We start from the raw sequence: 16,597 nt of genomic DNA, 5'->3' as shown, positions 1-16,597 counted from the left end.
ACTAGGGGTGTCAAACGGATAAAACGGATACGGATTTGCCCATATCCGTATCCGTATCCGCCTACTCAAAATTGGATCCGGATTCGGATATGCAAATTTTAGAATAAAAGGATCCGTATCCGGCCGGATATTATCCGGATACGGATAATATTTATATCCGCTTTTTGAAACATCACCAAAAATCAAATATATATTCTGAGGTTAATTAAAAAAACATATGTTGAACCATTCAACAGCAAACGTATACCCAATCAGAAATTAATAACATATTTTAACAGAAGTTTGGGCATTCAGGCCAACTATTTCGAACAAAATATTAATTCTAACAACTTAAAATCACAAAACAACACTATCGGCAACAAGTTTAAAAAGAAAACGCTTGATGAAGATAGTTCCATTTTCTCCATTTGCAAGATATTTAATGTTTTTTTTATTTTAAATATTAATTCTTTTTCAAAATTTATATGATAAAATAAAAAATATAAGTAAATAATAAATTTATATAAGTATTATTATATACATATAACAATAATTTCGGATACGGATATTTTCGGATACGGATACGCCTATATCCATATCCGTATCCGCAAACCCCGGATTCGAATACGGATAATATCCGTTTTATTCCGGATATGGATTATATCCGTTTTTTCCCGGATACGGTAACGGATTTTTCAAACGAATATCGGATCTTTCGGATTTTTTTGACAGCCCTAGTTAGGACCACCCCGATCTCATTATTATTCACGCATACCCATCAAGACCCATCTCGGGATCCATTCTCACACCCACAACCTCTCTCATACTTTTTTTTTTACTTTTTTAATTGAACACTTTTAGATGTTTTTAATTTATAATTAAAATTGTTATTTATAACTAAAATTTTGACACATACTTATATCCACAAAATTAAAATATCACAAATAATTATTGATGTATATGAACAAAAATGTGTGAAAACATTTGATATATTAACATATTCTCCACGTTATTTACACTCGATATCGTTGAACTATTCATAAACAATATATATTATAAATAAAGAGAATATTATTTGCATTATTATAAATTATAAATTAAACATTGCACCGATACATTCTTATCGTAACGCTCCCTCACTAACACATGTCCAATTTTATTTTCACTTCCTTCGACCTTAGGTAGCATAAAATAAAAAAAGCAACTCAAATCAAAGATGATCACTTCTCGTCAATCTCTCGCAAGTCTCACCCACAACCACAAACACATCCACACCGACGCACGCACTTTGGTTTTTAGGTAGACAGTAGTAGAAGAAGATATATATCATCATGTGTTTTTATGATACATACATGCACTGTCATCTCATGGTCAAACAATGTGAACATACACACAAAGGTCGGTTTGTTGAACTCTTTTGGCATCACCTCCCTTCTTTAATGTAAAACAACAAATATACACTACCCGAATCCAAACTATTCTCTCTTTCTCTTCTGTCTTTATGATTCAAGATTTTGTACCTATATCTCTGCTATCCATCTCTATCTTAACTTTGTGGTTTGTACCAATATTTATCACAACTAGTACTGTTTTATTGAGGGTGGCCTTTTGTTTTTTCTTTTTATTTGGTTCTTGAAATTCTCTTTCGGCTTGTGGTTTTTCGATTGAGAGGGGGTGTGTGCATGATAAATAAAGGTGGCGGAGAGAAGGGATTCCGGTGGGAATAAAGAAGCTCCGGCTCATGATGGCGGCCCGGGAATGAATCTACCGCCGAAAGAGTACTTGGCGGCTGAGGGATCCACCATGTATGTTGACCATCAGTTTAGTCAGTCGCAAAATTCAGGCGATCATTTGCAGTATTCTTACAGGCCGCAGCAAGTTACTACTAGTGGGGGGAGTGGTATGATGTGGTTCGGTGGCGGCGGAGATGGAGGTGGGATTGGGAGTGGGGGTGTTATTAGCTATGGGGTGAATTCGTCGTCACCAAGCTATAGCTCAGGTTCTTCGAGCTCGGGGCAGAAGAGGACGAGAAGTGATCAAGAAAGTAGTGTGACGACTCAATTTCCGGGACAGCAGTTGCCGAAGCTTCAGAGAGGGATTAGTCAAGACTCTTCTTCCCTTTCTTCTGGTTTGTCTAATTTCTCTCATCACTTAATTTTCATCTTCAATTCCTTCATCATTTTTGCTACACATCTCATAATCTTTTCGGGTTCTTTTTACATATCCTGTGATTGTTAAGTGATCAGTTCTCCTAAAATCTGTCGTATTTTATTCAAACAGCTTCAAATTTTACAACTTTTATTTTTTGCAATTAGTTGATGATGAAATTATTCAGCTTAATGATATAGTGGTTTTTATATGTTTCTTATATGCAACAATAGAGAGCAAGTATTGCAATTTTGACATATAAAATGGACTAAAGCAACTCAATATTGCATGGGGTGATTGAATTAATTCTGTTGCAGTAAAAGAAGAACCAGATGGCATTGCACCAGCCGCAGCAGATGCAACCCCGCCCCCGGCCGCGGAGATAGACCAATCTGCGCAGCCAGGAGCATCCTACGAAAGAAGAAAATACCGAGGAGTCCGACAAAGGCCATGGGGCAAATGGGCAGCAGAGATACGAGATCCGCACAAAGCAGCTAGAGTCTGGTTAGGCACATTCGAAACAGCCGAAGCTGCCGCAAGAGCCTACGATGAAGCTGCCCTCAGGTTCCGAGGCAGCCGAGCCAAGCTCAATTTCCCCGAAAACGTCCGAATGATCCCACCTCCACTAGCTCCTCCACCACAACCCCGAATGGCCAATTCCAGCTCCTCGGCCTTCCATCAGCCAGCGCCATTTCTGAGCCAACAATTCGAAGCTTCGGACACTCTCAAGGACTATTTCGAATACTCTCGGTTACTCCAGAGCAGTGGAGATCTTCAACTGCACCAACAGCCTAACTTATTGCATCAAATGTTGAATGTCCCAACAGCTCCTACACAGTCATTTGGTGGTTCTTTCTCCTCGCAATCTTCGGTCACAATGCTGAATTCTCCGTTTGGTCAGCCGTTCCCGAATCAGCAAATCGCAGGCTTGTTCCAGAGGCCAGCTGCCGGGACTAGGGGAGAGGGTAGTAGCCAGGATTTTCCGGCTACATCAAGCAGAATGCCCGGCCAATATTTCCCCCCATCTTCTAGTAATTAGTACTAGTATTTTTGTTTTTTCTTAAGAAAAAAATATAGAGATATTAAAAAGAGGTGCATGATAAAATCTTTATCGTTGTTGAGTTGTAAGGTGATATACTTTGTGCTGATGAGCATGGTTTTTTCCTTTTTGAATACAATTTAGTAGGGTTTTGAAATGATGCCTTGATATAGTAGATATACACATGCATTTAATCTGTTGGAGAAGGAACCAATGGACTAGCTGCATTCTGTGGAGGCTCAGCATGTTTTCGGGGTGCAAAAAAAGATTGTGCTCCATTAAATATAGAGAAAACCCCGTGATTTCTCTATTTAAATGCCAAAAGGCCTCCACCAAACGTTAAAATAACTCGGTATTAGAGCAAGTCCAAGAGATGCCCTATATCATGTCCTAAGTTATAATTTAGGATAATTGACCAAAAAAATTGATCCAACAATGTCCTAGTGATGCCTTATATCACTAGGACAACCTCCCCAAGCCCTATTTTTGGGGCACATCTCACCTTGCCCTATTCAATATTTTATTATAAATTCTCATCACACTCTCTTTCTCTCTCTACTTTTATATTATGCTTAAATGATGAAAGAAAGTCTTTAATAATAAAATATTAAACATAGTGTGAGAATAAGGCACATTATTGGAGTTCAAGTTAGTAAAGTATGTCATAAATTATTAGGACATAATATTTTATATTATATTTGAGGCATGAACTAGGACACTTTTGGACTTGCTCTTAGCATCTACTTTACCAAGACTAGAATAGATATTCTGTGAGCATACACTCTTTTTAGATTGATAACGGAACTTTCATTTTTTAAATTGGCAACGGGCTGTTCGCCTGTTCATGAACCGAGCTTTCCGTGAACAAACTCGAGCTCAGCTCGATAAAAACTCGATTAGGCTCTGTTTGTTAAGAGTTTGAGCTTGAACACATAAATGTGTTCGTTAAGTAAACGAGCTCGAGCAGAGTTTTTAGTGTGTTCGGCTCAAACTCGTTCGACTAGTTAAAACTTGAAAAAATGCAATATTTTTAGTATATTTTTTTATATATACATGTTATTGAACCCAGAATTCAACGTCTAATACATTTATAGATTTTAGTGACGTAACCAAAATTTCGGGAAAAAATAATTTTATTCAATTTGCTATTTGAAGAGTCAAGTACTGGTTTGACTTTTTTTTCTGGCACGGCTCGGCTCCACTCGACTCGGTTCGTATTTGTTCTTCAACAAACTCGTGTTCAGTTCGTTAGTTAACGAGTTCGAGCTCAAACACAATTTTTGTTCAATAAAAGAGCTCAGCTCGGCTCGCTAAAAAAATATATTAAAACTCGGCTCGATTCGATTAAAACTTGGCTCGGGAAATAAAATTATCAACATTCCTGAGTTTAGCAACATCATGTATCTACAGCCGGTTTTAAAGATCTAAATAATATTATCAACATTCCTAATACTGCGACCTAGCTTAAATTTGGGAAAGCAGCACTGCAGGCTGCAGCCATGAGCCATGCGGGTATTGATCGTAACTTTGTTTTTTTAATATCTTGACCAATAAATTGATTTAGCACCCAAAATATGAATTGTGGGTCGGTTACACTTGATATTTGTACCTGTTTATATGCTGAAAAAGCGATTAAAAGTTGCACAGAACTTTGTTTTGCAGCGTTTGATGTAGGACAACTGGACAAGGTTGTTCTATATTCTTTCCTCTCTTTTTGCTTCATTGGTTTTAATGTCTTGTCATCTGAGATAGAGCTAAAATGGAGCATTTCCGGTTTCGAATTTAACCAAACTGAAACTAATAATTCTTTAGTTACATATATTTTTATCACCAAAGTCGTAGAATGGATATCTGCTTAAAACAGTAAATTAAAAAATTAAAAAGTTGACCGGGATCGTTTGATTCTGAAAAGAGCATAAGTTCAATTTGTGGGTTGGTAGTTTCGATTGCTTTTAAAAGACTGCAACAAAGATGACCGAATATAACTTTCACGCATGCTAAAATGCTATACATAATTCACGAATGTCAAACTAAGAATTATATATTAATTTTAAAGCACATACGAATTACGTAACATGTACTAATTGTATACTAGTATAAGCTTTATACGTAGAACCGAATCAAGCGATAGTTTTTATACCACTCAAATTCATTTTCACAAGGAAAGGAAATACACAGCATTATATAGGGAATTTCTTTTTGGAGAAATTTATCAAAATTACCATTTCTTCAATTCTTTTGCGTTTTTATTATATTTTAAAAATATTAATATTTTTTTTTAATGTAGGAACCCGCAGACGCTACCAGATAAACCACACTTAAGCGACATGATCAGGTTCAGGAGGCATAATCACAAATTTTCCTTCCTTCGGGAGTCGAACTTGTGACCAAGAAGATACAAGTCCACCCTTTAACGGCCAGCTGAACCAACCCTTGCGGGCAAATATTAGTATTTTAGAAAATATTTACAAAAATAATGATTTGTAAGTAGATGCAAACATATGCAATTTTAGTTAATTGGCCCTACATAAATTGCAAGTATGGTTGTATCTTACAAGTATAGTTACATGTGGTTGCAACTAGTTGCATACAGTATATAATACAGTACTTTAGACAATGAGAAAACCCCTTTCTTTTAATCATATACTCCTTACATTAAGTTTTCATACTCATTGCATTATAATAAATATTTATCAATTATTTATAGTAATAGTTGCCCTTAAATAAAAATTATTGCTAGATTATTAGAGGCATAAGAAGAATAATTATCAATTAATTGTTGTTATTAGATTATAATTTTCGAACAAATGAAATGAAAATGAGTGTAATAAATACAGGATATATTTTAGGAAAAAGAATTTAGTTTTATACAAAGAGAATCGAGTTTTAAAGATCTAATAAGCATTTATAGGACAAATACGATCGGAATTCGGAGGGAGAAGGCTTGAAATATTACTAGTAACTAGTAAGTTGAGAAATTTGCTACCTACCTTCTAGAATGCTTTTCAACTCAAAATCGATGCATATCCTTTAGTATTGGTGCCTATCTCTATTTTTCACAAACAAACAAAGACACATGTCCATGTCAGTGACACGTGCGGAGTCACGTGAGGATGAATCCTTATGGACACGTGTTTGACGCTACAGTACGTTACAAAACATAAAGTAGGAAGTGCAGGGCGGATTAGGTGGGACCGTTTTGCTCAGTTTCAGCTCGTGAAATCAAACACTATGATGTGGCATATCTAATTCACTAGTACTATCATGATAAAAATCATAAAATTATGTCTGTTTTTTTTGAGAAACATAAAATTATGTCTGTTGATCAAAATATATGAATAATAATAGCATTTCTTCATTGGAAAAAATTAAGAATTATTAGGTTTAGGAAGTTTTAAAATAAATGATATTGTAACATTTCCTATATATATTAAAAAGTTTAAAATTTTATTATGAATCACTTGTTTTTGTCAAATACATGGTACTGACATGCATATATCCGCGCCGGACCGTAAAATTATATGTAACGTGGATATAGAACAATATATTTGGTAGAGTATAGAAAAACATCATGAATTTGTACACGTGCATCATATACTTTGTAGACGTGTTTGTTAGCTTTGAATCATCAAAGTTATAGGTGGAAATGAGGAATAGAAGAGCTGTCGCTGGGTGTTTTTACCTATTTAGCCTTGGTGAAACAGTAAAAGTTGGGTGATCGGCTGATCGCTACTGAAATCTGTGTTTTCTGCCCGCAAGGGTTGGTTCAGCGGGTTAAAGAGAGGACATGTATCCTCTTGGTCACAGGTTCAACTCCCGAAGAAAGCAGAATTTGTGATTATGCCTCCTGGACTGGATCAGAGCCTGTTGCGCTTAGGTGCGGTTTACTTTGGTTCACGTAGTTTGCAGGCTATTGCGTGAGCTCGTGGGTTTACCCAGTGCGCACTCGAAAGATAGCGGCTGCGGGTTCCTACGTTAAAAAAAAAAAAAAAAAATCTGTGTTTTCTTTGAATGGATTAGCTACACATTTTGTGGTAGTGATCAGCATGATTTTACGAACACTATTGTCCCATTATTTGAATTTCAACTTTTAAGCATATCGAATGAGAATTTACACCAAACTAAATTTTGAGATGTTCAAATATAAAACGTTTTTTTCGAGTGTGTACTCAGGTTCATATATTAATAATCGTATAAGATTTTAATCGGTGGAATTTTGTTGTGTATGCAGAAAGATCATTATTATTATTGAAAAGAGTCAATAAAATTCTTACTATTCTTCCAAAAAATTGTTGTTAGTATATACTCATAGACACATATTAAAAATTCTGATATAAAATATACTTTAAATTCATTTCTCTAATCCCCGCAGGAATTCTTGTTCCCTGTCCGGAGTGGGGATCAGGAAGAAAAAGAATCTTCGTTCAGGAGTGTGGGGGATGGTATCAAATTTAGGGATGAGTGCGGTGTAGCACTTCCCGATCCCGAAGTCATCCCGTACCTATTCCAGGACTTGCTTAAAATTCTCTTATGAACATCGAAGCCGTCTCTGAACTTGCTTAAAATTCTACTTAACGCTAATTTAATCACTTAAACACTTGAAAGTCATACTAATTAACCTTTTAAGCGCTAAAAAGTACTGTCACTTAACATTGATTTGCTCTTTTCAAAACATCGATTAAAACGTTGTTCCACGTGCTTCAAAACACTAATCATCATTTTTATTTATTCTAATTCGGTTAAACTACTATTCCACTTAGTTCAAAACACTATCATCATTTTTATTTATTCTAATTCCTCACTAATTACTTTGTCGCTAAACTTGATTTGACATAGTATTAAATTAGCAAGTATTGAAAGCTAGCTGATGAAAGTATTCGGATACCGAAAGCGAAAAGTGCACGGTATTAGTTATTGTTAAATCAAAATCACATAACCATTAAGTATTGAAGGCATTAGCTGATGAAACTATTCAGATACCGAGAATTGCACTGTTTTAGTTATTTACTAAATCAACATCAGATACCCATTGCATACCTTGACAACCTTGACAGGAAAGGTGCCTAATGCACTGTTTAGGATGAATCTCCTTCATTTTCAGTGAAAATTTCTTCTTCTGCTGAAGATTTTTCACCGGAAAGAACAACTTGTCTTTTTTTTTTTTCTAAATCGAGATGAGCTTTATAGCATATACACACTTCCAGAGATTGTGGATTAAAACGACTCCTCTTTCCATTTAACACCCTTAAACGCAAATTCCGATGCTACTTGCATTATTAGAATATCAGGAGCCATTGTGGTCATGATAGGATAATTACATGAATGACTTTTCCAGAATTTTAGTATATCTAATTGCTCACCCACGAAATCAGTCATTTTATATTTGGCCAATTCATTATTTGAATCTATAATTTTAGATTTTTTGCGGGAAATAGCTAATTGAAGTGCAATTTCTCTGCTACTACCGGTTTCAACAGGAATATCACGTGGATTTGCTCCGTATTATAATGATAATAAAATGAATTTAATATTTCATTAAACTTTCGAATACTTGCATTTGTAAAATCATGAGTTGAGAGAGATTTTCAGGACCTCAGCCTTGATTGCGGGTCAAATGTAGAATCGTAAGTTGTGTAAACTTTAATTTAGGGATTCATTTGAGTTTGGACTTTGGAGTTGTACTCACGAAGTTGGGTCATATTTATTTGTGTTTGGATTTTAAAATGGGTTGGATTTCGAGTTTAGTAGGGTACACAGCCTATTTATATTTATCATATAAACATTCAGTGTTAATATCTGGATAATTTTCAGGCTTATCCGGAATTTTTAGAATCCAGGTTTAAATCCAAGCCGGATTTGATTGAAAAATAGTGTTAATATCTGGATAATTTTCGTGAAACCGAGGTTTATCCAGAGTTTTTAGAATCCAGGTTTAAATCCAGGCCGGATTTGATTGAAAAATAGTAAGTCTATTCAAAATCTTCAAACCTGCAGATTGGATTGGGTCCGATTTTTTTCAAATCAGATTTTTCGATTTTTTTCCGGATTGGATTGGATTTCAGATTTATTGATCATCTCTCTATACCCATGTCATATCAACAGCAGTTCCGAATCGAAATACAAGAAGAGCCACCAAATTTACTTGCCACTTAAAAGTTCAATAACAGGAATTTGAAGATAAAGGAAAAAAGGATATCCATATCATATATAGCAGGAGGGAAGTAATCTGTAAATAACAACCAAATTACCACTATAATAACCGGAAATCAATGACAAGCGAAAAAGAAATTAGTAATCACACTAATCTCTAAATAATAACACATCCCCCATTTTCTGCCCGCTTTCTAAAAGAAAAGAAGTGCATGTATCACCAGGAACAATTAAAACAAAAGTAATGTAGAATTTCTACCTAAGATGAGGGTTAAATTGATTACATGCACTCGAAAAGGCCATCAACTCTTTTTACCCCTGAAACCAACAATAATATGTATTGCATTTCGCACAACAAGATCAACATCCTTGAAACCTTCTCATTTAGACTCTTCCTTGGAAGCACTGTAGCCATTACTTTCAGTGACATTGGAGGGGACACCAACGACCTCTTGCGCAATCTCCCAACTCCCACTTCTTCTTTCCCAGCTTGAATGCCTTGTATCCATGTGACCTGTGGGAGGTCTCCGGTCTGATCCCACAACGGAATCAAATTCTGAGGAATTATGACGATGGATATCACTTCCTCTGCTGCGTATATCTGCCTCAATATCCTCAATGTTGTGTCGCTGAGAGATTTTCATTAGATCACCTCCAAGCTCTAGGTCATCCTCTACCTTCATGCGCCGATCCTCATTGGCATCCTGGGTTTCTGAGGTCCGACTGGTAGGCAAAGGAGGCCTTTGTACCTCCTCCTGTACATAGGCTCGGAATTTGTTTCTTGAAGGCTTTATGGTTGTACAGAATACTTCTTGAAAATTACTCAAGCAACCCAGATTGTAGACATTTATCCTGTTGTCAGCTCTGTAACGAAAATTCTCGTAGGTAGTCTGGAAAGGAAATATTATATTAAGTTCAACCACATGGTCCATAATTCCACAGCACACCTAAAGAAAACATACCAAATACCCAATAGGCCCCATTGTTGCCCATGAAATGCAATTAACCCAGATAACAACAGACACTAAAAGCTACAGGACTTTTCTATAGAATAAGCATTGCTAATTCTACCAAACCCTTCATATAAAAGTCCCAAATTTGCACCTTCCATGCAGTATACTTAAAAAAGATTTTCATCAATTATTACATATGTGTGTGTGTGTGTGTGGAGATAAAATTCAGCAAACTAAATATTTTCCGGAAAAAAAATAAATAGCAATGGCACCATAATGATAAGGACTTATTGTACCTTGATGGCAATTGGCAAATTACATTTTTTATTCATCTAGTCTAGTCTATTATTTTGCTTGCAAATATCGGTTACTGACTGTTTCTCTTTCAGGACTTCATCCTGAAAGTTGTCCTAAAACCCACAGTCCCACTCTCCTCTTGTCCTTCACCAAACTGATGTTTAAGACCACACTAGAAAGAAAATAAATTTTATGAACAACAAGCAGCTAGTAAAAGCATACCCAGCTTCACTAACTCAACAACTCTACTCTACATTGGATATCATGTCTCAGAATTCATTTGTCTGGACTAAAATGCAGGAGTGTGTCGAGAAGCATCGGCATATAGAAGCATATAAAGCTGTTGATAGATAAAAACAAATCATGTATATAGAACAAATATTATGAACATTTGTAGTGTATATCTCAGTAACTGTCCAACTCAAACAGCCATTTCGGTTGGAATCACAATGACAACCATGTAAATACTACTGATAAAATAAAAAGATGAATATTGAGTTGGTCTTTTACGATTATCTAATTTTCTTCATATACATTCTTTTTGGCAATCTGCCAATTTGACAGAATAGACCATTAAAGTATACAAACCCTGTCATCAAAATAATATAAACAAGCATATAACATGTGCAAACCACATGGTATATGTAAACCTAATAACTACTCCCTCCGTCCCAACAAATAGCTTACGTACACTGTTTGCACGTATTTTGAGGCTCCTATAATGTATAGTTATTTTTTTGAAGTACTCTTATAATGTATAGATATATAACGTTTTTTAAAATTTTTCTTTTTTTGAATAAAAATTTAAACGTCAAACTTTTTATAGGAATTTAAAAATATATATATATTATGCAAGTATACTTTATAAGAGCCTTAAAATGCGTGCCAAAAAGTAACGTAAAGGACCTGATGGGATGGAGGGAGTATATAAACTGAGACATAAAAAATTAATTTAAAATATAATAAATACTAAATAATATAATTATATATCAGAATCGAAAATTATCAACATTTATTTATATGATCATTCATATTAATATATAATTTATACAAATTAAGAAGTAGAAACTAATATAAATAGCTATATAATATTTAAATAATTCTTTAACAGAAGTGAAATCAAAATAAAACAAATATAGTAGCGATTCATATTAAAATATATGCATTCAATATATTAAGTACCATGCCTAAGCCCTAAAGTAATTACATTACTAATCACAAACATCAAGGGAACTTTTAAATAAAAGGAATACTGAAACAACTGAATATATAATGTATGTGTGATATTACATATCTATTCTATATTTTTATATAAATAAGCTGAATTAAAGATCTTTGGTCAGTTGTGTACTTGTGTCTCAAATAAAATGATCAGTTGACATATTCTATATATATATATATATATATATATAAAATAGCCTATTTTCTGTATAATTAGAACGCTAGAAGAATCACAGCAGTCAGTCTTCCATTCAAAATGCTTTCCTTATGAACATATTAGATTTGCAATTTCCTCTTGGTTAATACAAGTAATGTTTTTGTTTACATTAACATGCCATTTTAATTATAAACATTATATTGTTTTTAGTATAGTATTTACCTTAAAATCTTATTAAATATTAATAATATATAACTAGGCAACATAAAACTACTAAGTAACCAATACTTAAATTGTAGACAAAGTTATATATTAATTTTTATTATGGAACAAGTGCTTTGAGGCTCCACACATGTACCAATGAACCAATCAGTAGAATACCACAATCCAATAATGACTTCTTCGGCAGAACATATAAAACATTTACCTAAACTAGGAAGTCCTTGCGTGGAGCCCATGTTTACGAGATCAATCACAAGTACTAGAAAGGATCACCGACAATCCTAGTGTAAGCTTAAAAAAAAGTAACACAGATGTTTTCATTTGTATCTATATTTACATGCTTGTCCTGAAATTTCAAGATCCATTTAATCCAATTTTGCTTAGTGTTGAATTTGAAGAAACACTCGTCTGGTTTTCTGCATAATTGGGTAAACTAGAGACACATATATCTAATGTTTAAAATTGATAACTTGGTCAATGTTGGAAGAGAATATACTAAAGTAAATTGTTTAATCTCTTCATTGTTTAATTTTGGTTAAATCATAACTCAATTTGTATAGCGTCAATATGCCGTACTCGGAACATTTATTTTACATAAAAATAAATGTGCTCTTCACTAGTCTACTCCATACTAAAAGATGTATACGAAAATGATTTCATAATTTAAGCAACTGAAGCTTCTTAGCAACGAGATCAGTCTTATTCAATCAAGGAAAGGTAATTCAACTGACCTGATTTGTGCTTATCAGGTACAAATGGAATCCAGTGAGTCCACCAACAAACCAGAGTGCAACAAAGCAATAAAGCATTAGCACGACAGATGCAGGTGAATGCTTCATAGCATACCAAACTGTTTCTTCATGATCATCCATCAGAAATTTGAAATACAAGGCTGACATGGCAAACACGTAGATGCACAGAAGCATCGAAGAAGAAACAAATAGAAAAAAGTACCGGTAGTTGCGCTGTAGGAATTCAAATTATAAGGGCAATTAGAACTTAAAATTAATATGGCTTTAAAATGATAGTCACGGATCTATACCATAAACACTAGGAATCCAAGTGAATTTGACACAACATAAATGGGGATTTTGCAACTATCTCTGAGTAGTGAGTACCTGTCCGATGCACTGACCCACCCAAGGGCAATGGTGATCAAAACGCTCAACGCAATTGTTGCATATAGAGCAATGTGAACAACGGGGAGGGCGGTAAAGCATGCAAGTGTCACAGTATTTTACCCTGACAGGAATATTATTGACCATAACTTCTTTTGTCCTGGGAAATTGTACGCTAGGTGTCTGTCTTCCCCCAATCTCAGCTGATGCAGAAGTATCGTATCGGAACTCTTCTTCAGGTGGATGTGAGTTACGGGGAACAATACCTGGATCCCGGGCTGATGTAAGAAGAAGAAGCACCAATACCTATCAAATAAACTAAATAATCATAATATGCAGCAAAAAGAGATACCTGACTCAAAGATTGTTAGACTCAGACATGCAGGCTTAACAAAACCCCCAGGTTGACATGCTCTATTTGGTATAAAGCAAAAACTAGGAACAATATACATTACAATAAATAAAAAATTGCAAAAGAGAAATAAATTAATAAGACATTAATTACTTCATAATTAGCAATATGACTACAAGTCTATGTCAATGTCGTAAACCATCATTACAACAATCATATAGCAGCAACATGCCGACTCACATAATCATATGATCATTATCCATAATAATCAGTGTTCAAGCTACTGAAGATAACTAGAAACAACATAAACATGAAAGGCTAGTTTAAGGATTCAGATAACTAACATAAATGGTAAAGACAACTGCCACCACTGGGATGGCATATCCCGCGTTATATTGTGAAAACTCATGCCGAAGATGTCTTCCGACCAATGCGCAAAAGAGGACTACTGGAACAGTGATCATCAATATAGTGGCAATAACTGACCTCGCATCTGGCCCAAATATTAACCTCCCTTGGAGAAAGAATTTCTGCAAAATAAACAATATTACATGTTGTACACAGAGAATCTGACAGCAAAGCAATAAAAACATTTCATCATAAAAGATATATACAAAAAACAATACATTGTAGTTAGCAGATAATCATAGAAATGTCAAATTAGGATAACTTGCTGACATAACCAAGAATGACAACAACAGTTGACTGTACTTTACTACTATGATTACTCGTTCTGAATAGAACACTTATCCTTATTACATGCTATTTTTTAGTGCATGGCTAATCGGCAACCACAAATACAGATCTGATTTACAAAAAAAAATCATGCTGGCTCTAGATTGCATATGTATTCTAGGTAGAATGACGAGTAAGAAAACTAATAAAAACAGTTGAGGGTTATAGAGAAGTGTGCACAACTCTTGTTTAAACCTCTGGAATCGTTTAATTTAATAACACACGTAGTGAGGATCCGAGTCTCGCTTCTATATGTTATATTCACGCAATGAGACCGTATTACTGAAAAAGGGAACATATCTAAGAGAAAAAGATCGGAAAGAGCTTAAGAAGTTCTTTCTTGCAATTTAATAATACTGACAAGTGACAAAATAAAATCTAATCTATCACAATTGGTGATAAAGGTTTACATGACGTGACAAACAAATCACTTAACCTAACTGGTGACGAAGGACAAGGGGCAGACTGCATATAACTGGCATGATAAATTTCACAACATGAAAAATGAGAAACTATTACCCACTATAAACACTTGCCAACCAGTTTTTTATATTATATATATGTACTCATAAATTAGTTTTGGTATTAACAGTTACTTCTACTGTTGCTTTATGATATACCATTCAGGCGTCACGTAGCTATTAAAGCTCCCATAATCGTAAATTTACTCTAGAAGCACTATCTGATTCTGACAAAGCGGCCCAAAACTAAAATGGTTCTTAAGTTCCCTTGGAAGCGGCATAATCTTAAGTTTTTCATGCACAAACTTATCTATTCTACCTAATTTCTACAACATTATCCTCTCAATTAACTGAAGTTCAAAATTTATTCTTCCAAGCTCACCTAACAAATTAATGGTAAAGACAACTTATGCAGGAATTGGTTGGTATATTCAACAGTGTCAAATCAGATACTGCACTTGATTAAGTCATCATATCAGGGAGCAACACCACATGGCCCCCTTCTCAATCTAGATATAAGTATTATATACATGATTATGAATGACGCCTTTCATCACTTACCCTAGAACCTCTTAGCTTAACTACTTGAACTCCTACCCCATGATATCATTCCCTACTTACAAAGTCTACTCTTTTGTACTTCACTATGAGTAGCATCAGCAAGTCAGCAGATGGCTTCTAACATCACTCTAAAAAAAAAATACCCTATCAATTAAATAGACTGCAAAAAGATAAATTCATCTTATACACAACCTAGTAGGCTTAGGCTATTCCCGGATTCTCTATCGTTCCCACTAGATGTCTAATTTCCCAAAACCACAACAAATAAGCTTTAAATCCCATAGTAACTACTTCAATTCATTAAACAGAGAAGCCAATGCACATCCGAAGCTGTAAGAAACATACATCCAAATTTCAATAAACAAATCCCCAACTAAATTCAAACAAAACCCAGCAAGTAAAAACAAACCCAGTCGGAAAAAGACAAAAAGAGCAGCAAATCAAAGCAAGAGACACCAAAGAAAGAGAAACGCAAATCTTACATTGCTTCCTTTCCAAACTTCATACACGCGCTTTGCCATAACCCAGAAATAAAGAAACCCCCAAATCACAACAACCTTCTAAACTTGTGACTGCTCATAGTCTCTCTTTCCTCGAAAACCCACCACAAATCTCAGCTCAAAAACCCCCAATATAGTACTTAAAAATATCAAACACCTTTGCCTAATAGGTCTACAACGAGTAACTGAGGAGGGTTTTTGTGGGGATTCTACGGTGTGTGCAAGTATGAGAGAGAGAGAGAAGTAGAGAGAGAGAAGAGGGGGGGGAGAGAGAGAGCGCCTTTCTTTGTGATCCGAGAGAGAGAGAGAGACGGTTTTGTGGAGTGTTTATAATGCTTGGGGGAAATGAAGGATTAATGGGAATTTTCAAAACTAAAAAAATAAAGAAAAGGCAACTACTACTGCTACTACTTCTATTCTTTCTAAATACGTCACGTTTTTGGAATTTATGTTAATTAATATCGTGGCAGTAATTACTCTTCATAAATTATAGACTGTTCTCTTTTTAAAATCCGTGGGCCCAGTTCTTAGACGTTATAAAATCACGGCTCGGATTATATAATCTGGATTTATTAATTTAATTTTAAATTTAGTTTGTCATTACAGAACCGTACGCCATGTAAGTTTTCCGGCTAGTGGCAACTCGAGTATAATATTCAAAGTTGAAAGCCTGGGTGCCGTGGTAGCACTAACCAAACAAAAAT

The 16,597-nt window shown here is 34.9% G+C and overlaps 2 protein-coding genes across 2 annotated transcripts; one reads left to right on the top strand and one right to left on the bottom strand.

Annotated features, from left to right (window-relative positions):
* Positions 1 to 1,441: 1,441 nt before the first annotated feature.
* LOC108218880 (ethylene-responsive transcription factor ERF115) lies at positions 1,442 to 3,323 on the top strand. The gene is made up of 2 exons (XM_017392032.2): positions 1,442 to 2,107; positions 2,445 to 3,323. Exons 1-2 carry the CDS (start codon positions 1,738 to 1,740, stop codon positions 3,164 to 3,166), a joined length of 1,092 nt encoding a protein of 363 aa, XP_017247521.1. The 5' UTR covers positions 1,442 to 1,737; the 3' UTR covers positions 3,167 to 3,323.
* Positions 3,324 to 9,393: 6,070 nt separating this feature from the next.
* LOC108218879 (protein S-acyltransferase 8) lies at positions 9,394 to 16,285 on the bottom strand. The gene is made up of 5 exons (XM_017392031.2): positions 15,876 to 16,285; positions 13,981 to 14,166; positions 13,285 to 13,590; positions 12,898 to 13,131; positions 9,394 to 10,206 (listed from the first exon to the last, which is right to left on the bottom strand). The coding sequence occupies exons 1-5, from the start codon at positions 15,912 to 15,914 to the stop codon at positions 9,697 to 9,699; spliced, it is 1,275 nt and encodes a 424-aa protein (XP_017247520.1). The 5' UTR covers positions 15,915 to 16,285; the 3' UTR covers positions 9,394 to 9,696.
* Between the last annotated feature and the right edge of the window lie 312 nt (positions 16,286 to 16,597).

This window comes from Daucus carota, chromosome 4, assembly GCF_001625215.2.
Source record: "Daucus carota subsp. sativus chromosome 4, DH1 v3.0, whole genome shotgun sequence".
Lineage (NCBI taxonomy): Eukaryota > Viridiplantae > Streptophyta > Magnoliopsida > Apiales > Apiaceae > Daucus > Daucus carota.
Note: the sequence above shows the minus strand (reverse complement) of the source record. Positions and strands in the feature narration are given on the sequence as shown.

Coding starts and splice junctions, on each gene's coding strand:
- LOC108218880 (XM_017392032.2), top strand. CDS start 1,738: ATGAATCTACCGCCGAAAGAGTACTTGGCGGCTGAGGGATCCACCATG. Junction 2,108..2,444: donor CTCTTCTTCCCTTTCTTCTG/GTTTGTCTAATT, acceptor ATTCTGTTGCAG/TAAAAGAAGAACCAGATGGC.
- LOC108218879 (XM_017392031.2), bottom strand. CDS start 15,914: ATGGCAAAGCGCGTGTATGAAGTTTGGAAAGGAAGCAAT. Junction 13,132..13,284: donor TGGGTCAGTGCATCGGACAG/GTACTCACTACT, acceptor GAATTCCTACAG/CGCAACTACCGGTACTTTTT. Junction 10,207..12,897: donor ACCTGATAAGCACAAATCAG/GTCAGTTGAATT, acceptor TTTCCTTTCCAG/ACTACCTACGAGAATTTTCG.